Genomic DNA, 22,515 nt, shown 5'->3' on the forward strand with positions numbered 1-22,515 from the left:
GCTACAAACGGTGACTAGAGCCCATGAATCATAAAACGATAAACCAAAAGGCTGCGGAACCTCACCAAAAGATTCAGAGAAATACATTAAGCTCTAAGCATATGCCTTCCTCCACAGAGAAGTCTCCATCCATTTCCAAACTCAAGTCATTCAGCAAGGACTAGAGTTTCTGGAAAGGCTCAATCTACATTGTATTTGTTGAAGTAGAGGAGGTAAGCAGAGAATGACATGTTCCAATAGCTTCACAGTTACAACTTTCCACCTGCCTCTATTAAACTGGTAGAATTTGCTTTTGTGCTCTAGTTGGAAGAGGCTACAAAGATCATTTTCTTTCATATATTCATCCATTCATTCAGTAATAATAAAAACCCTAAGAATCTGTTCAACATTCCATTAACGTAAAAAGGAAACTATCTAGTAATTTCTTCATTCACTATGCCAGTAATTTATCCATTCCCAGAGATATTTACCTACTACTTCTAAGGTTGTTGTGACATTGGCTGATCCAAAAGTATTATTGGCATAACACATGAACACACCAGAATCATTAACTCTTGCTGAGCTGATAGTCAATCTTTCCTGACGAAGAAAATTGAAGTCACCCTGATGCCAGCTATTCCTCTTCACCTGTTCTTTAGTCTGCTGGTTTCAGAAGAGAAGGGAAAAAAATCAAAGATTACCATAAAATTTATATTCAGGATCTTTCCTAGATAAATTAAAAATAGCAGCAATTAACTTCTCCGTATTAGCATTCATTATCACTACTTAAGTAAGTATAATAAAACACCATGACAAGTCTGTCATTGGAACACTTCATATTACAGGATTATATTGAAAGATAGTCATTACTAATGATTGTAAAAACATGAAAATTCATTTCTTAATAACCACAGCATACATAATTCCAAATTCTCTGCAGTGCTAAATATTTTTTAACAGTTCCAAAATTTAAAAGTTCTTATGTAAGAAATAATACAGGATACTGATATTTTACAAGTCAGCATATTTATATCCTATCAATATTTTCTGTTGTATATATTTTTTTCTATTCTACATCCCATTGATTGAAAGAAAACACATCACTAGTAACAATCGTTCTATTTTATTAACATTTATATTATTTTCATGAATAAAAATAGACTTACAGTGTCTAAGACTAACTCGAAAATTCATCCTATAGTTCTTACCCAGCAGAATTTTGGCAAGTATTAAAGGGAGTTCCAAAGTATATAAGACATATAAGACAAAATCCCAAATTATTTACACATGAGCTGAAGAGAAAAGGTTGTGCATTTACTCTTGTGATATCACCACGCCACTGTTAATATTTATCTGCAGATAAGACATGGAGACATTTCTTGTATGGAAAACGTCATGGGGAAACAACCGTAATATAAACTATAACCACTCTCTGAAAAGATTAAAAGGAATAGCATACAGTTTTCTGCATCTTCCAAATTTTCTGTAACATGAACACATTCCTATTACAATGGGGGAAGGGAAGCAACTAAAAAAGAAAATAAACAGGAGCTGATATTGACATGGAACAAGATCAAGGGTGATTCCCTGGCCAGGCTATGGTGAACCTATTAGCATTAGACCATTCTTACAGTACTGTAAATCTGAACAGTCCTTCTGGAAAGCAACTTGGAAGCATGTTCAGACCACTGAGCAACTCCAGCAAATTTATCTCAAGGAAACAAGAAAACAAAAAACAAGAAAACAAAAGCTCCAAGATATTTACTGTGGTGAAAAATTGGACATGACCTAAATGTATACCAGGTATCAAAATTATGAATACGTGAAAATAAGAAAAATGCTTCTTTTATGTAAAAAGCATAAAATGAGTGTACCTTAAGACAGCAACCATGTGTTAGTACATATGCATGAGGGGAGAGAGAAAATAAACATGAAAAAAAATGTAGGCAATATAGCATTTATAAGGACTAACCACTTGAGACTACTGAGCACTTGAAACGTAGTAGGTCCAAATTGAGTTGTGTTGTAAATATAAAATATGTTCCAGATTTTAAAGACTTAATATGAAAAAAGTAGTGTAAAATATCCCATCAATAATTTTTATGTTATGAATTTGGTAAAGTAGCAGGATACAAAATTAATGCATAGAAATCTCTAGCATTCCTATACACTAATGATGAAAAAATCTGAAAGTGAAATTAAGAAAACACTCCCATTTACCACTGCAACAAAAAGAATAAAATATCTAGGAATAAACCTACCTAAGGAGACAAAAGACCTGTATGCAGAAAATTATAAGACAATGATGAAAGAAATTAAAGATGATACAAATAGATGGAGAGATATACCATGTTCTTGGATTGGAAGAATCAACATTGTGAAAATGACTCTACTACCCAAAGCAATCTACAGATTCAATGCAATCCCTATCAAACTACCACTGGCATTTTTCACAGAACTAGAACAAAAAATTTCAAAATTTGTATGGAAACACAAAAGACCCCGAATAGCCAAAGCAATCATGAGAAAGAAAAATGGAGCTGGAGGAATCAGGCTCCCTGACTTCAGACTATATACTACAAAGCTACAGTAATCAAGACAGTATGGTACTGGCACAAAAACAGAAATACAGATCAATGGAACAGGATAGAAAGCCCAGAGATAAACCCATGCACATATGGTCACTTTATCTTTGATAAAGGAGGGAAGAATATACAGTGGAGAAAAGACAGCCTCTTCAATAAGTGATGCTGGGAAAACTGGACAGGTACATGTAAAAGTATGAGATTAGAGCACTCCCTAACACCATACACAAAAATAAGCTCAAAATGGATTAAAGACCTAAATGTAAGGCCAGACACTATCAGACTCTTAGAGGAAAACATAGGCAGAACACTCTATGACATAAATCACACGAAGATCCTTTTTGACCCACCTCCTAGAGTAATGGAAATAGAAACAAAAATAAACAAATGGGACCTAATGAAACTTAAAAGCTTTTGCACAGCAAAGGAAACCATAAACAGGACCAAAAGACAACCCTCAGAATGGGAGAAAATATTTGTAAATGAAGCAACTGACAAAGGATTAATCTCAAAAATTTACAAACAGCTCATGCAGCTCAATATCAAAATAACAAACAACCCAATCCAAAAATGGGCAGAAGACCTAAATAGACATTTCTCCAAAGAAGATATATACAGATTGCCAACAAACACATGAAAGAATGCTCAACATCATAAATCATTAGAGAAATGCAAATCAAAACTACAGTGAGATATCATCTCACACCGGTCAGAATGGCCATCATCAAAAGTTCTACAAACAATAAATGCTGGAGAGGGTGCAAAGAAAAGGGAACCCTCTTGCACTGTTGGTGGGAATGTAAATCGATGCAGCCACTACGGAGAACAGTATGGAGGTTGCTTAAAAAACTAAAAATAGAACTACCATATGACCCAGCAATCCCACTACCGGGCATATATACCCTGAGAAAACCATAATTCAAAAAGTCATGTACCGCAATGTTCATTGCAGCTCTATTTACAATAGCCAGGACATGGAAGCAACCTAAGTGTCCATCGACAGACGAATGGATAAAGAAGATGTGGCACATATATACAATGGAATATTAGCCATAAAAAGAAACGAAACTGAGTTATTTGTAGTGAGGTGGATGGACCTAGAGTCTGTCATACAGAGTGAAGTAAGTCAGAAAGAGAAAAACAAATACCATATGCTAACACATATATATGGAATCTAAGAAAAAAAACATGGTCATGAAGAACCTAGGGGCAAGACGGGAATAAAGATGCAGACCTACTAGAGAATGGACTTGAGGATACAGGGAGGGGGAAGGGTAAGCTGGGACAAAGTGAGAGAGTGGCATGGACATATATACACTACCAAATGTAAAATAGATAGCTAGTGGGAAGCAGCCGCATAGCACAGGGAGATCAGCTCAGTGCTTTGTGACCACGTAGAGGGATGGGATAGGGAGGGTGCGAGGGAGGGAGACACAAGAGGGAAGAGATATGGGAACGTATGTATATGCATAACTGATTCACTTTGTTATAAAGCAGAAACTAACACACCATTGTAAAGCAATTATACTCCAATATAGATGTTAAAAATAAATTTTAATGTTAATTATATGATAAAATATTTTTGATATATTGGGTTAAATAAAATACATTAAAATCAATTTTACTTTTTTTTTTACTCTGTCATGTGCCTACTAGAAAATTTTAAATTACATAGGAGGCTCACATTATATTTCTACTGCACAGCGCTGCTAATGTACAGTGTTAGAATTATAGCTATTTCTTTTTTTCTCATGTTATTATATTTTTGGAAATTTTTTCACTAAGATAAGCATACATAAAAGCTGACTGCCAAAGTTGAATGTTTTGGAATTAAAAAGAAGAGAAACCTGCTTGGTTAACTAACTGTGAGATCTTGGCCAAGTCAAGGATGCCACTATGGTCTCAGCTTTTGTTTCTAAAAGGCAATGAGAGAATAATCTTTAAAGGCCTTTCCGGTTTGGAGCACTATGTCGATTTGAAGATAATCCCTTCTAAGAGATTCTTCTAATAATTGGCAGAAAGGTGACATTTTCCTGCCTAAGAGTAATTGTTAAGAAGAGACAAAGGGGAAGTGACATTTTTCTCTGGCCTCTTCCAGTCCATCATACAGACTTCTCCTCAGCAAAGGCAGAGTGACAATGGACAGGTCACAGACTATATTCTAGATTCCCGGTATCTTCCTTCTAGTTCCTGCAAGAGCCCAGGAGTCCCTGTTTAGGGAGCTAAACAGGACAATGAATACATTGGTGATAGAAGGAATAGTTTGTTAATAATTGATACAACATCAACACCCAAACCCGAAGGCCATAATTTAGGATACTGTCAAAGATCATAATAAAAGCAAGCAAAAATATGAGGGTTTAGAAGCCTTAGAAAAGCTAACCAAGATTCAGTGTTGAATAAACTCCAAGACTCTCTTACGTTTTAAAACAAACAGCTGCAAAAATACTACAAGAGTTGTTTTACCCTAAATTTCATTGTGAGTTAAACTTATTCTAAATGATCCAGATCAAATACTATGGATTTTTAAAGAATTTGATAGTGCTATTAACAGTGCTAGGTATTCCAAATTAAGCCAAAGGATATCAATAAAAGATTCATGGATGAACCCTGGCATACAGCCATGAGCCCCATCTGCCAGTCACACATTACATATTGTTTGCACGTGATTTGCTTTTCCTTAACCCTTGGAGGTGCTCACTGCGATTTCCCCAGAGAGTTCCCAACAACACTGCAGGCTTATCTACCAGCGCCAGTGGATTAATTGGGAATGGCATGCAGGACTCCTGGGAAAAGGTGGTTCAGAACACAACTGCCTGGGGCAATTTAATTCTCATCTCAAAAAGGCTAATTTTCAAGTTATTGTAGAGGCTCAGTTACACACACCGTAAATTGTTCTCTCATCTGAAATCAAGGATCATAGAAAGGCAATTAATATGGGACTGTGTTCTATAAGGTTAGTCAAAAATTCATATGTAAGCTATTGGTTTTGTGATAGGACTTGTTTCTCTGACCCACTGGTTCCATTCTCCCGTTAATGGCAGGCTTCACTTAGCAAGGTATCATCCATCACAGGTCTACATGAACGCCATTATAATGGTTTGCATTTTGCTAATCACCATAGTTACTTGTTTAGCAAAGGATTCTCTAAACAGGCATGAAACTGCCAATGTTGGATACAGAGCATGAGGTGGAAGAAGAGGAAGAGGAGGATGAAAAGACAGTATTTCCTTTCTTCCAATGTAATACGCATGTGTGTACTAAAGAAAAACTACCACGATAGCAAATTAACTAGTTGGCCAAGATCATTCAAACAAAAATTATTAAAAACTCAATGGGAATCTTAAGGTAAAATATTAGGGAAACTGGACATTTTAAAGACCTTGTTATTAATATGAGTATTAGAGAGGGAGAAAAACCTTCAAATATAACTGGCTAAAATTTATTTAATTTTAAGATATGCCTAACACGGTATCTGACATACAGTAGACATTCAATATGCATTTGTTAAATGAATGATAACCTAAACGTGTCCAAATGTTTCAGATTGATGACAACCATTTTATTAATAGCGACTAAAACAAATAGAAAACCATTAGCAACCTGATCTCGGGTAAGCAGCCTCAAAGGAGGAAATCAGATCCATACAAAAAGAAATCTCTCAAATGGATAGCTCTCTCTGTGGCAGAGGGAAGGGCTTCTTGGCTAACACCTGAGACCATTGATTTATGTTTTAAATATGGAAGGAAAAAAACTGGCAACTTTCCCCCAATATTTTAAATAATCTGGCCTGAATAGTTGCCATAGTAGCTTTAAAAATCAAGGTAGTTACTCACTGAACCATTAATTTTTTCCCCCCACGGAAGTCATTCAAAGAAACAGCATGGAGTAATAACAAGTCTGAAGTTTTCTCTACGACTTTCTCAAAATAAATGTACAAAATGACATTCCTTTGTTACTCATAATGAATGTACACATCTACATATGGTGCAATGAAAGGGGTAAATACACATCTGTACACACTCCAGACAGTTCCACCTCTGACAGACACACCAGCTGAGCCATCCCCAGGACAATTAACAGACTTTTCTAGAATATGTAAAAGAATGTATATATGTATGTATAACTGAATCACTTTGCTGTACAGCAGAAATTAACACCACATTGTAAATCAACTCTACTTCAAGAAAATAAATTTTTTAAAAAATAGACTCTTTTAAAGAAAAACCTTCAACTCTCCCACACAGAGAAAATGATACATTGAGGCCAATGGAGAAAACAATCCACTCACCTGGCTGTTTTCCCTTATCCACATTGAGTCCACAGAGCTAGACACGTCTTTTATCAAGCACATCACTGCAAATTCTTCCCCTTCCCTGAGAAGATAGCTGGCTTTGGACACAGACACAACAGGCACAGCTCTGATGGCTGGAATAAAACAAAACGTGGCCCTCAAATAACTGGCTGTAGTATAGCATAACGTTTTAACTTACCATTTTTCCTCAGCTGTGCCCAGCTCACTTTGTGGTCTTTTAAATAAGATATAAAGTATGGTACTAACCGATCTGTATTACTTGTATATTTGAAGACATCAGCAATTAAATCGGACATCCCTCAAGTAACTTCATTAACACCGAGTGAAAAAGATAGACTGTCTACTTTGAGATTATAATAATCCTGAGCAATGCTATTTTGAAATAGGTAGAAGCCCTGGCATAGTGAAGCTGCCTTCATCTTTATTTGACTTGCTGGTTTCATGAGAATGTGACCACCAACTAATTATATTCTTTTAACCAAACAGGCATCTTTCCCATGTGATGTAAAAATAACATCTTATTTCTTAAAATCACAGGTTTTTCAATAATCAAACTTTCCTTAATTCCAAAGAGCATCCTTTTTCAAAAGCCTTAATAAAAATTACTCAATAGCTAAATGCCAACTGGCATTGAGTTAGATGATCTCTGAAATACAAAAATCTGGGTATCTTCCAGCTATCAAAATATTCTACATAATGCCACATTAATAACAAGGTCCAAAGTCAGCTGGTACTTTCCTCCTCAGATTGTGAATAGTTTGAGAAAGTATTAAAATTAAATAGCTGAGGGCTTCCCTGGTGGCACAGTGGTTGAGAGTCTGCCTGCCGATGCAGGGGACGCAGGTTCGTGCCCCAGTCCGGGAAGATCCCACATGCCGCGGAGCGGCTGGGCCCTTGAGCCATGGCCACTGAGCCTGCGCGTCCGGAGCCTGTGCTCCGCAACGGGAGAGGCCACAACAGTGAGAGGCCCGCGTACCGAAAGAAAAAAAAAAATTAAATAGCTGAGGAGGAAGCCAATTTATAGATCAATAGTAAATCAAGGAATGAAAAATCTGTATGCTAATCTTTTCAGTGTAACTAAGGCTTCCCAATGAGTTTCTCTTGGAAGGAACAGTTTGTGCAATTATGAAACTTTGGGATGTCCTGATGTCAGTAGGTTTAAAGACTGTCCCCAGGACCATCTGAATGCCCATCCCTGTTAGACACACCCAGCTGGAGGTGGTCATGGACCCAACACACGGGATGGAGACTGTGAAATAAGGTATTCACAAGCAGCCGACATTATTTTGAGGCTGGGGGAAACGATCCGAGAAGCTACCTGAGTGACATACTAAGTTGGACCAGTGAGAAGAGAGAAGTCTTCTTTTAGATCAAAGGATGCTCCAACTCCCAGAAGAAAGCAAACAAGGGCCCGTACCTGCCCTCACTTTCAGGGTGAATTTCTTCGACAGCACGGACTTGCCCTTCTGGTTCGCCGAGCAGTGTAGACAGAGCCGATGATACTCGCGCTTCACGTTTCTGATAGTGATGCCGGCCTTGGGGTCAGCGACAAATGTCAAGTCCTTGGGAAGAGGTTTCCCCTCGCACCCCGTGAGGGAGTAATTGGTCACCTCTGGGTCTGTCAGAGGACAGCGGACCAGTGTGTCGTTGCCTTCCTTCCCGTACAAGGGAAGCTCAACCAGGAAAAGCTTCTCAGGATCTACAGCATATCAACAACCAGTAGTTTGAATGGCTGGTCACAGACACTGAAAACATTTTATAAAAATCTAAAACATTGCCACTCATAACAACAATCCCTAATGGCCCAAATGGCTGCTGACTTTATTCTTTGCAAACAAAAGTAGAATTTATCCGAATCATACTAATAAGGAAGAGTTAGCACTTAGTAAACACTTCCCATGTGTCAGGCACTAAGCCTGGACCATTACATACTTCTCACTCTCATTTAATCCTCAATACACCCCTATGCGACAGGCGCTATCATTATCACCATTTTATCGATAAACTGAAGTCTCAAAAACAGTTACTCTCCTTAAGTGACACAGCCCAGAAATGGCAAGACAGAACTCAAAGCCAGGTCTGACTGATACCACAATTTGAACTCTTAAAGCTCTGGGAATATTTTATTGTAATAATTACTTTTTTTCTACAGCAGGTAACACTCCAAAGAAACTGGGCCAAGAATAAGCCAGCCTGATGGTATCTAACAGGGTGGGAAAAAGTGGAATTATACCTTGTTCAGGACTTTCCCACCTACTGTCCAATCTGGAATTTGTTTTGATCTTATCTAATTGACACAACTTCTACTTTTGCATGAGCCTTTATCACTTTTTTGAAAAGTGTCCAAATATACTTCCATGTTGTACCAGTTTCCGAATTAATCGTATGTTTTTTTAAAAATCTATTTAACAAGTAAGAAGACCTATTTAGTTCAGAAAGGTGAAATAATTTCCCTCTGGTGATACAATAACTTGCCTCATTTGACCCCAAGTGTGCTTGACTTCAAAGTCAAATATGTACACTACACCTCCAAGACTAAGGGAGAGGCATGGGAAAGAGTCTATGAATTAAAAGAAGAACATAGAGGTTTAGAGGGAGGCAAAATGACCACGATCTAGGAGCCATGTGAGGGTATTCAATGAGAGGAAAGGGAAAAAAAAAAGAAATGTTTAAAAAGGGGACTAGCCCATGTTATCAGTACTCAAGATGTGCTAAGAAGAAAGGAATATGGGAACCCCATGGGTCAGCCTGAAGCTTGGATGATAATCAGTAGTAATAGTGCAGAGTACATCAATGTGGAGAATGAGCTGGAGGGGTCCAGATGTTTTTCCTTATAAAGTGAGAGAATTACCAGCATCTCCATTGTTTATAACAACACGGGTTTCAGAAAGTTCCTAAGAACAATCAGGTGAACACCCTGAGCACAGGGACTTTCCACACAATTCTTTCTTCATTAAGGTAAATTTCAATCAGCTTATAAGTAACAATAGAGTACAATTAAGACTGAAAATGAACAAAACTGAATCATCATAAAATTGTCATTTAGTGTTTTCATTCCTACAAAACCCTAACCCCTCTGCGTGGGCCTCTTTCCAGAGTTCCCAGTCTCCAGGATCCTCCAGATTCTGAATAGAATCTAGAAAACTATCAGGAGGCCACACAGTATAAATAACATGTGGGCCTCTCTCTATTCATATTCCTTGAAAGATATGTATAAATAGAACTTCTAGAAATCAAATAAATTGATATGCAAATGGGGAGCTTATGAGTTTCAGAAATGCTATGGCAAATACTTGATTGTCCAAACCAGGATACTTGTGACTGAAAGGGGTACTCTTAATAATTATGCCAGGACACCAGGCATGGACTGGGAAAGCCTCCGGTCGACTGGGACCTCATATAAGCAAATACAAACCTCATTCTGTATACACAATATGCTGCCGCCTCTACTGTGTAAAGATAACACAGATACAGGGTTGGGCCAACAGATTACACTTAAAATGTTTTTTAATTGTCCTTTCCATCTGTAAATCGGATGTTCCACAAAAATCAACGACACAATTGAAATATACTTATCATATAATTTTGACCAATTTTCAAAGAGTTTTCCAAAACAAATTATGCACCTCCCAGCCTTACTAAGTTATTCTGCAAACAAATTATCTCATAATGCCTGAAATATGGTTCGAGGCTATAGCTGGTTAATTTTCCATCTATTCATTCTAAGTCACTTGAGTCATAGTTCCTACAGCAATGCCCCAATTTCCTTCATTGCTGTTTAAGACAAATTACTTAAGCATCCAAACATCTTAAATTGGTAATAATTAAGTATAGTTCTAAGTTATTGGGGATGACTTCCCCCATCAAGAAAATCTGTGAGCTCTGTGAGACTGATTTGGCTAATGCAGCAGTTTCCCTATTTATTCAGCTGTCTACCCATCCTATTAATAAGCAGAATGATACTTCATTACCACCTGGAAATTACAGAGTACCTTCTTGAATGTAAAAGAACAGAACATGGTTGCCTCAACAATTATGGAACCATACCCGGAGGCTAGCTGTGGCTTTTCAACGCGTCTTTCTTTGCAGCGACCCACCCAGGAAAGAGTAAAAGATAAACTAAGGAGAGGCAGCGTCAGTTTCACGGCAACCTTCTGTACAGAGAACATGAGAGTCGATTTTACTAACCCTTGACAGAACTAGAATTTGCACAATTTTGTCTCCCTGATAACAATTACATAAGGAAGACAGGGCAGGCGATCTTATCCAAGTGTTGCCATAAGGAACTGTGACTCTAGGGGTGGCTCAGATCCACAATCTAGGATAAGTTTATTCGGTCCTCTTCTACAATACCATGCATGAGGTTGCAAGGACGACCCCAGGCCAGGTACAAACCCAGGACTAGAACTGAAACTATTTCTCCTCCTATAATGTGGGTATGTGTCTTAAGCTTTAAGTGCTTCAGTTTTTACATCAGCAAAAAGAGACTCCTCTGTTATCCCTGCCCCTAGCCCCCTAGGAAATCTCCTCCTGACAAGGATATTAAAAGCACAAACACAGATGAATCACTGCATTCATCACATGAGATGAGGTACAGAAATCCAACCATCACATTTTCCTTTTGTTTCTAAGAGGTCACAATTTTTTAAATGAATGAACTGACTTCTATTAAGAACCTAGGAAGGACAGGGGGTGCTTAGCCAACTGAGTTATTTTTCTGGAATTTACTCCCTAAAAGTGGGTCAATTCATTTGAAGCTTTGGTCTGTTTAGGCCTTTAGAGGCCTTTAGTTCCCTGAAATATTTTTACTAAGTGGGAGTATCTGGAATCTCAAGGCATTAAAATGCCACGTTCCCAAAGGGCCTAATTTATTCTCAGGGTTTACTCACATCACCAGGACAAATGGGCTAAACCATATTGTAATCTCATTAGGAAGAGTATCACAGCCTTGCAGACCTTCAGCTGGAGTCATACCCAAAGCCACTATGTATCAAAAGACGGGGGAAACTAACAATAAAAATTTTTGACTTATGCTTCCTAGACCCAGCCAGTAATATATTATCCATGACTCAGCCAGCTATATGTCATCCCTAATTAAGGACAGGATATAAAGTTGTCTAAGTACAGCATCAAAGAAAGCTGAGCATTTACCTCTAACAAACACATAAATGGAACCGCTCAAGCCGCCTTCATTGGTGCACGTGTAATTGCCTGTATTTGTGGCCTCTGCTTTCTTGGTGATCCATTCTGGGTATGTTTTCTCTCTCAACTGACCGAGAGTCTCAAACGTCCACTTGACAAATCCTGCGTCGGTGCATAACAGCCTAATCTCATCGCCGACACTGACAATTAACTCTGATTTTGCTGGATGGATGGATGGTGGAGACAGTTCCCCTGGACTCACAGATGGTTGAGAAGAGCCTGCCAAGAAAAATGAAAATCGTGTTGAATGTGATCTTTTTCTTAGGCGAAATAAGGATTTCTTCCAATATTGATTTCCATCTTCTGTGTACTCGACAATAAAAATAGGACAAAGCTGCCCAGCTATTTATGGGCAGAGAGTGCTTTTTAAAGTTTCTCAAGTTCATCTAGAAAATTAAGTTATTTTCTGCAACCCTCAGTTAATCCTGAGGGTCACCCTTGGTATGCAAGCGAAGACTTGCTGGATGCCATGGCCTTCTCTGGGTTAAACACACAGCGGGGTCAAGTTTCCACTCTGAACATGGGCCATTGCAATGATACTGACATGCTGACACCCAGTCTAGAAACAACAAAAACAAAATCTTACACTATTAAAAAAAAACTACTGGGCTGTCACTCTAAGCAAAACGTACATGATCATGATTAACTTGGCTTTTTCTTAAAACTTTGTGAATTCAGTTATTTCTATGCAATTCTCCTTATATGGTGATGGTCATCAAAAAAGGACTATCTATAAGTTTCAAATAATAAGGCAGAAAATGAAAATCTTATTTTAATGATCAGATCATGAGATTTCCTGGCCTACGTTGGGTTGCAGCCTGATCAACCTAATGCCTAGAGAGGTTTCCTACATAGGAAACTAGTTTAAAGATATAAACTATAGACTCTGAATATGAAACTTGAATCTTAGAAAATTCACAGCAGCCAATTCATTCATTCATTTGTGTACGCACGCATCTGTAGCATGAAGGCAAGTATCTGTTCATTACTTGTGATCTACAAAAGCACTGTTAGGTGCTGGGAGAAAATCCACATAAATAGGACACACAGTCCTTACACTCCAGAGCTTAAAGTACACAGTGTTCAATGTCAGAATAATGAAACAAAGATACAAGGTTTAGCTTTAGGCTAAAGAAAAAGAAGTGGGCTGGATTTTCACAATATCAGAAGAGGAGAAAGAAAAGACAGACATGTACCAGAGATATATACCACAGAGACACTCATGCACAGTGAGATACCAGAGGTCAACTGGATTCACGGAAACCAGTGAAAAGCTCTGGTCCTCAGGTAGGCAGAAGCCACAGAACCCACAGCAAGGATCTGAGACAAAAAGAGGAAGATCTGAGACTGCCAGAGGAAGAGCACATTAGTGGCTAGAGTGCCATGAAAAATACAAAAGGTTGACTCACATATGACCTGGGTGAGATGGGCTGGGGCACCAGGATAACAGAGCCCCCTGGGGGGTTTTCAGCTACTTCTGCAGGATCATGGGGGGAATGGTTCATGTGCCTGGGATTTGTGCCCCCTGCACACATACAAGGTCAGAGACAGAACTGACGTGGGTTAATGAAGAGCAAAAGCCATCCAAGCCAGGTAGAGGAAGGGGCGGCAGCAGGAGTAGGTCATACCAGGAGCCTCTCCACAAGTTCAGGACAGAGATGGAGATAGAAAGGGAGGGTCAGGGCTTCCCTGGTGGTGCAGTGGTTGAGAGTCCGCCTGCCGATGCAGGGGATGCGGGTTCGTGCCCCGGTCCGGGAAGATCCCACATGCCGCAGAGCGGCTGGGCCCATGAGCCATGGCTGCTGAGCCTGCGCGTCCGGAGCCTGTGCTCCACAACGGGAGGCCACAACAGTGAGAGGCCCGCGTACCGCAAAAAAAAAAAAAAAGAAAAAAGAAAAGAAGAAGAAAGCGAGGGTCAGAAAGGGACAGGGAAGGGAGAAGCAAGAGACCTGCTCCCAGGTGCTACCTGGGCGGTAGATGGACTTCTCACCTGACAACCAGAAATTCCGATGGTGGAAGAAGAGTAATACCTGTGAAGTTAAAAGACAGGAACAAATAATCCAAGAAAAGGGTTTGTAGACAAAAGAGGAACACAATGAGTACCGATCTTACCAGCTAAGAGGGGGTAGGAAAGAGTCAAAAGAGATTTTTGAAAATGAGACCACCGGAAAGGAATGGGAGAGGCTAAAGAGTCAAGGCAGGCAACACACAAAACGTTTCAAAGAGAAGGTGGGTGGGTCCCAGGGCAGATGCTGAGCAAGATCAAAGGGAATGAACCAAGCCTCCCCGGACTTGGTTAGAAAGACACCACAGAAAATCCAATTTCAGTTGAGTGGGAATTTCTGCTGGCTTCAAGGTTAAAGGCTGCAAGTGTAGACCTCTTCTTAGAGAGCTGTGGCAGGAGAAACCACAGAAGAAATAGGTCTATAGTCAAACAAGGTTAAAAGTTAAAAAAAAAAAAAAAAATAGGAGGCCTGCTGGCATTTGAAGATAGAAGAAACAGAATCCATGGAGAGAGACAAACCAAAGGTGCTCTAAAGAAGGGATGAAGTTGCCCCCTGAAGGTGTGTATAAATGACCAGTCTCAGTTTCACTTTGTTACTCAGACAAATATTTCATCTGGGCACCTTCCAACCATGGCATCAACTGTAGCTCCATGATGTCATGCAAAGTACACCCCCAGATCAGAAGATGCTCAGCAACCTTGATTCACAGAAGATTAACAGTAAGTTCAATCATAATCATCAAATGTTACTGAGCACCCAATATCAAAAAAACAAAAAACCCAATCCAAAACTGGGCAGAAGACCTAAATAGACATTTCTCCAAAGAAGATATACAGATTGCCAACAAACACATGAAAGAATGCTCAACATCACTAATCATGAGAGAAATGCAAATCAGAACTACAATGAGGTATCACTTCACACCAGTCAGAATGGCCATCATCAAAAATCTAGAAACAATACATGCTGGAGAGGGTGTGGAGAAAAAGGAGCCCTCTTGCACTGTTGGTGGGAATGTAAATGGATACAGCCACTATGGAGAACAGTATGGAGGTTCCTTAAAAAACTAAAAATAGAATTACCATATGACCCAGCAATCCCACTACCAGGCATATACCCCGAGAAACCATAATTCAAAAAGAGTCATGTACCACAATGTTCATTGCAGCTCTATTTACAATAGCCAGGACATGGAAGCAACCTCAGTGTCCATTGACAGATGAATGGATAAAGAAGATGTGGCACATATATACAATGGAATATTACTCAGCCATGAAAAGAAATGAAATTGAGTTATTTGTAGCGAGGTGGACGGACCTAGAGTCTGTCATACAGAGTGAAGTTAAGTCAGAAAGAGAAAAACAAATACTGTATGCTAACGCATATATATGGAATCTAAAAAAAAAAAAGGTTCTGAAGAACCTAGGGGCAGGACAGGAGTAAAGACACAGACGTAGAGAATGGACTTGAGGACACGGGGAGGGGAAAGGGTAAGCTGGGATGAAGTGAGAGAGTGGCATGGACTTATATACACTACCAAATGTAAAATAGATAGCTAGTGGGAAGCAGCCGCATAGCACAGGGAGATCAGCTCGGTGCTTTGTGACCACTTAGAGGGCTGGGATAGGGAGAGTGGGAGGGAGACACAAGAGGGAGGAGATATGGGGATATATGTACACGTTTAGCTGATTCACTTTGTTATACAGCAGAAACTAACACATTGTAAAGCAATTATACTCCAATGAAGATGTTAAAAAAAAAATGTTACTGAGCACCAACAGTATGAGAAGTGCTATGGACGAGACTGTGTGTGCCCACTAGACTGAGCATCTAAATGGAGGAGCCAGAATGTGGGAATGAAGTGGTTAGGATTATTTTTAAAGTCATACAGTGCATTAAATAATGAAAATGGGCACAGCGGTAAATGGAGACGCTATTATTTCAATTATTTATCCCCTTTAAAAAAGGAATACTTCTGGGAATTCCCTGGCAGTCCAATGGTTAAGACTTGTTGCTTTCCCTGCTGTGGGCCTGGGTTCAATCCCTGGTCGGGGAACTAAGATTCCACAAGCCACGTGGCACGGCCAAAAAAATAAAAAAGGAGTACTTCCTAGTCCATATGAGCGACGTTGACAGTAAACTGAATCCAAAAGTTCTCAAGAATTTATATTGCAATATATTTCAATCAATTCAATCTTCTCATGAGTGGGTCTTAAGGGCATATGCAGATACTACAACCTGGTTGAATAAATACTGTTGACTTCTGGAGACCTGCCACCCCAACGTAGGCAAGGTTTAGCTGTGTGACCTAAGGCAGGCCACTAGGGCTTTCTGTGCCCAAGTTTCCACATCTGGAAAATGATGATAGAAATACCCTCATTTCACAGAGTTCTAATGCAAATCAAATGCGATAAATACACGCAAGGAGCTTAACACAGCACTGCAGTTTGTAATAAATGGTAGCTATTACAGTGAAGCAGTAAAGCATCCTAGGTAAGAGCCTGACTCATTTTTTTTTGAGGTTTCTAAATTTTTTTTAAATTTATTTTATTGAAGTATAGTTGATTTACAATGTTGTGTTAATTTCTGCTATAAGCAAAGTGATTCAGGTATACACATATATATTCTTACTCATATTCTTTTCCATTATGGTTTATCACAGGACGTTGAAATTATAGTTCCCTGTGTTATATGGTAGGACCTTGTTGTTTATCCATCCTATATATAATAGGTTGCATCTGCTAATCCCAAACTCCCACTCCATCCCTTGCCCTTGGCAATCACAAGTCTGTTCTCTATGTCTGTGAGTCAGTTTCTGTTTCATAGATGAGTTCATTTGTGTCATACTTTAGATTCCACATATAAGTGATATCATATGGTATTTGTCTTTCTCGTTCTCACTTACTTCAGTTTGTATGATAATCTCTAGAGATAAGACTGTACAGATTTGCATCCTGGCTCTCTCTGCCACTTACTAAGTGTGTGATCCTTAGGCAAGTTACCAATCATCTCTGCCTCGGTTTCCTCATCTTGAAAGTAGGGGTAGTAACAGCACCTGTTCATAAAGCTGTTATGTAAAGCACTCAGAACTGTGCTCAGGCACATAGAAAAACACATAATAAATACGAGACACAATTATTCTAAAAACAGAATCTCTTATCTTCCCTCCAATCAGTCCTGACTTACTTCCTATGGATGTGAATGGGTCCAAACAGATTTCTGCCTGACTTTGCCCTCCTTGGCAGTAAAATCATAGCAATCTTTCCCCAGCCCCTGCCACACATCCTTGTATGCCTTTCCACTCCTGCTGTCCTGCCCCAGACTAGCCATTTACAATGTCATGGAGAGAACATCCTCTCCTGAAAGATCTCCATGCCTCCAGCCTCCACTCACCCCACCCCCAAATCATCCAACATCATAACCCTGAGACCCATCAGCCTAAAACACCACTTTTTCAACAACCCCACTCCCAGCCTCAAAACCCCTCACAGAGGCGGCAGCAGCTAACACTGCCATCATGTGCGGCTTACAAAGCATTTTCACGGGATTAATTTCTAGCTGTTTCCTCCGGACCCAACCTGCCTCTCCAGTCAGACAGACCCTTAAGCTAAGGATGCTGCAAACACTCTTCAGTCCTTGCTATGCCCATCTCTCTGCCCATGTCCCCAGGACACAGCTACTCCACCAATTCACCTCTTTGTCATACGGAAAGCCCAGTCTTCATGGCTGTTGTTCCCTAACCACTCCAGGTCGTGATCACCTGTCCCCACTAAATCCCTCTAACATGTTCAGCCCCATCACCCATTTGGCTTCTACTGTTGTACCATAGTGGTCTACATCTATATCTTACCTTCTCTACCTACTGCAAGGTCTTAGGGCCCTCAGGGTAAGGATCCTAAATTGTACTTTTTTCCCTAGCATAGTCATAAAAAAGATTCCCTTCAATCTCTGAACATATAAAAGATTGGAGGAAGGACAGGTTCCAAAACACCCAGCTCCTGTAACAGATGTTAACAGTCTTCCGACCTATCCCCCAAAGAGCACATCTGTCTATTCTGCTGCTCCACTAAGAAAAGGGAGCGGCTTAATTCATCCATTAAAACTACTATGGATACCTCCAAATTTGATATCATTAGTTTGCACTTTACTTCTAGAGTTTTAAAAAATAAAGTTTTTAAACCCAGAAACATTCAGGGTTTTATTTTCAAAATAAATGATAAGTTCAACCCTCAAACTCATACTATAAAATGAAAATAGAGCTTATATCAGAGTGGGACTGTGGATATTATTCTCTTGTCTCCAAACTATAATGCTCTCACAAGAAAAAAAAAACAACTAGAGATTCCTGTTAAAAGATATATATGTGTGTGTGTATGTATATATACAAACACACAGACATATATACACACATACTTTTATTATATTTAAAAATCAATACCGGGGGCTTCCCTGGTGGCGCAGTGGTTGGGAGTCCGCCAGCCAATGCGGGGGGCATGGGTTCGTGCCCTGGTCCGCGAGGATTCCGCGTGCCGCGGAGCGTCTGGGCCCATGGGCCATGGCCGCTGGGCCTGAGCGTCTGGGGCCTGTGCTCCGCGGCAGGAGAGGCCGCGGCAGTGGGGGACCCGTGTACCGCAAAAAAAAAAAAAAAATCAATACCAATAATTTATTCCAACTGACCTCTGAAATTGCTCTGGAATCACACATTTTGAAATATATCTGGTACATAGCAAGTTCTCAACAAACGTTTGTTGAAATGGGTTTTATCTATATCAGGACCCTTTGCATTTGAACATATACTTCCCTAATTATGTTTGGCTAATAAAAATATCAAGAGTTGCTTTCTGTTTCCTGAACACATGTTAATTAATGAGCCCCCCAAAAAATGATAGATGGCAAAATCCACCATTCTGGGCACCAAGTACTATAATGAATGATGGGTCTGGGCTAGGAACTCCAGGACCTATTCAGCAAATACTTATCCCAGGTACCTTGCTAAGTGCTGGACCTAGGAAACAGTCCTTGCTCTCAAGAAGCACAAATAAGGGAGGAAAAGGGCACTTATGAACAGTCAATAATGCAAGATTTTAACAATAGTTCAAGATAAATACCGAAATACCCTCTGTAACCTCCTTCTAGTGTAAAATTCAACCATACCCAAAAGAATTGAAATCAGGATGCAAACAGATACTTGCACACCAACGTTCATAGCTGCATTATTCACAATAGCCAGAAGGTGGAAAAACCCAGTTGTCCATCAACAGATGAATGGATAAACAAAATGTGGTATATACATAAAACAAAATATTATTCAGCCATAAAAAGGAATGAAATTCTGACATATGCTACAACATGGATGAACTTTGAAAACATTATGCTAAGTGAAATAAGCCAGACACAAAAGGATAAATATTGTATGATTCCACTTACATGAGGTATCAAGAATAGGCAAATTCAGAGACAAAAAGTAGAAGAGAGGCTACCAAGGGCTAGGAAGAGGGAGGAATGGAGGGTTATTGTTTAATGGGTTTCTGTTTGGGATGATTAAAAAAAAGTCCTGGAAATGGATATGGTGATGGTTGCACAACATTGTGAATGTACTTTAATGGCACTGAATTAGACACTTTTAAATGATACGCTTTATATTATGTATATTTTACATTTTTTTAAAAACTAAAGTTTTTAAAAAATCAGTAATTCTTCAAGGCCCAGGAGAAGCCTCAAATTTTCTCAGCTACCTTGACTCTTTGTTATCTGACAACTCTGACCTCTAGTAGTAGCCTCTGTGGGCCCCCCAAGTTTATCTTAAATTGCAGCGTTAACAAATTAATCACTGTTATTATTTTTATTTGTTCCACACAGCTGTGTTTGAGGGCTTGAACACCAGCTCTCTTTCTTCCCAGCTCTCTACTACCTTATACAGAGTAGCCATTCAGAGCAGAAGCCTCTTTTAGCGCTCTGGGCTGAATAAGCTAGAAATTTTAAACCACACTGACTACTGCCCAAGAGACTTGAACGCTCAAGGCTACTAGAGTTCTTCTCCTGTACATCTTTGCTTTTCTCCTCACACCATATGAGTCCTTTGGTTTTATTCTCAAACCTGTTTATGGAAGTGGGACTTGATATTATATTATATATAAGTACATGTTATGAAAATTGATGCAATATATGAGTGTGTGTGAGTGTGTGTGTGTGTTTGGGGAAAGCTGTTGATTCTCTGATAACTAAGCAACACTCTATAAGGTGGCTCAACTGAAAAAACCCTACAGGTACTTCAGGTTAAATGTGGGTGAAACATGAGAGGATTGGGGGAGGGTCTCCACTTCACAAACACGGGGGGATTCTGCATTCTGACTCTCTCACAGGCACTACGTTTAAAGAAACTGAAATTAGAAACTGCAGGCCTTATATTGTGGGTGTGGTGTATGGGGAAGACAGGAGCTCAGACTGCCTGAGAACTCCCATCAGTCAACCCAAACTCAAAGTCAACCAAACTCAAAGAAAAAGTTCTGTTTCTCCATCAAAAAGAACAAAGCCACCCATCTTTCTTTTCTTAAGTGAAATAAACCATTCAAGGTAGACCTGTATTTTTTGTGATCTGTGGCTTAAAAGACTCGAGTCCAGAGTGGGCTTCTACAGTACAAGCTTCTTAATGACCTGTGTAAGTCGAGGTGACTGGCTTGAGCACAGGGTGCTCCCCAATCACCTTCAGTAGTGGTTGGACCATGTCAACTTTTAGTCAATCTGGAGTCTCAACTCTCCTCCTAAGGTCTTTCTTTATACCCTTCACAAATGTCTAAAGCTGCAAAGACTGAATTTATAGCTGGGGTTAAAAGTAAGGAAGTCATTTCAAAACCTTCTCCTCTTTGGACACAAATATAAGGAACCAGGCAAAATAATGGCAGGGAAGAAAACCCACACAGAGAGGCCTATTCTAGTTTTGGGGAAGTAGAGCTGTGAATAAGGCAAAGCTCAAAGCTCCATTGCAGTTCAGCTCCTCTCTGGTTCACATACTGTTCAACCACAATTCGTAATAAAAGGGCTAATGATTTGTATATCCTACTGTTTCTGACACACTTCTATATTCCCATAGGAGTAAACTGGATAAAAATCAAGATGGAAGGATCATAGTAATTGCCCACAACACCCATAAGGCTTTAAAAACAAGTAGATGATACTGAAAATAGAATAAAGCTGGGGTGGGGGGGTATGAGCTCAGTGAAAACCACACAAGTCCTTAAAAATGCTCTTGCCCAGCGACAGGGAGAGTGTGAATCCACTCTGGATCCCCACGCAAATTGGAGGAAGCCACGCCATGGAGGATCCAGCATGGCCCCCATTCCACTGTGGTGAGGCCACGCCACCAGAACCATTAAGAAATCTTTCATGTCAACATGCATCTATTGCATAATTATTACCATGTTAGTGAACTAGATGCTGATGGGGAACTCAGCCTTGTGTAGGAGACAAATCTAATACAAATGAAACAAAAATACTGAGAGGTCACAAACAGGTCCCAAGACTCAAAGGAAGCAGCTATCATTCTGCCCAAAAGGACCATGAAAAGCTCCAGGGGAAGGGGCCATGAGAGCTGAGCCAGGAAGTCTTTGTCTGTGTGTTTACATGTGCCCGTGTTTGTATGTGTATTCGAGGAAAAGCTCATCCTATGAGGACCCCATCCCACTCCCTCCACCCCCCAAACTGTGAGCTCTCAGAATCCAAAGCAAGGTCTGTAGCCATCACTAGCCTCAAAGCCTCACAGGGCATCAGGAATACAGCATGTGCTCACTAAGTGCACAGCGAAGGAATGACTACATATAGGAAATGCAGAGGTGCAGGATATGGGAAGACAATCTGAGACATCATCTTACAGAGAGCAGTGCTTTCCTCATCTAGGGTGTTTGCTAACAGTCTTCTTTTTTTTTTTTTTTCTTTTTTTGCGGTACGCGGGCCTCTCACTGTTGTGGCCTCTCCCATTGCGGAACACAGGCTCCGGATGCACAGGCTCAGCAGCCATGGCTCACGGGCCCAGCTGCTCTGCGCAGCATGTGGGATCTTCCTGGACCAGGGCACGAACCCACATCCCCTGCTTCGGCCGGGGGACTCTCAACCATTGCGCCACCAGGGAAGCCCGCTAACAGTCTTCTTGAAGGTCAATTTCACTCAGTGACAAATAACAGTAAACATCCTTTTATATTATAATACATAGCATAAAATAGAAAGAAAAAAATCAAACGCATTTTTTTCAGGGGGAAAACATGAGCTTTCAAAGAAATTGAACTGCCTCACGACTTCATACTCACAAACACACCACCCAAATCCCGACCACCTCCAACCTTTCAAAGCACCTCCACGGACAAGTTTGAGAACAGTCCTAAATGGATCACTTGAATTCCAATTCACAATTGAACACTGTCCAAAGGATTTTCTG

At 40.0% G+C, this 22,515-nt stretch overlaps 1 protein-coding gene across 2 annotated transcripts in view; it reads right to left on the reverse strand.

Annotated features, from left to right (window-relative positions):
• KIT (KIT proto-oncogene, receptor tyrosine kinase) overlaps nt 1-22,515 on the reverse strand; it is an 84,993-nt gene that overhangs the window by 34,525 nt on the left and 27,953 nt on the right. For both annotated transcript variants that reach the window (XM_081234806.1, XM_081234805.1), the window contains exons 2-5: nt 12,031-12,300; nt 8,297-8,578; nt 6,856-6,992; nt 471-639 (exon numbers count right to left, since the gene is read on the reverse strand). In XM_081234806.1, the coding sequence (XP_081090932.1) occupies nt 471-639; nt 6,856-6,992; nt 8,297-8,578; nt 12,031-12,300 (858 nt within the window). The remainder of the gene's footprint in view (nt 1-470; nt 640-6,855; nt 6,993-8,296; nt 8,579-12,030; nt 12,301-22,515) is intronic.

This window comes from Mesoplodon bidens (assembly GCF_964165515.1).
Source record: "Mesoplodon bidens genome assembly, chromosome: 1".
NCBI classification, from domain to species: domain Eukaryota; kingdom Metazoa; phylum Chordata; class Mammalia; order Artiodactyla; family Ziphiidae; genus Mesoplodon; species Mesoplodon bidens.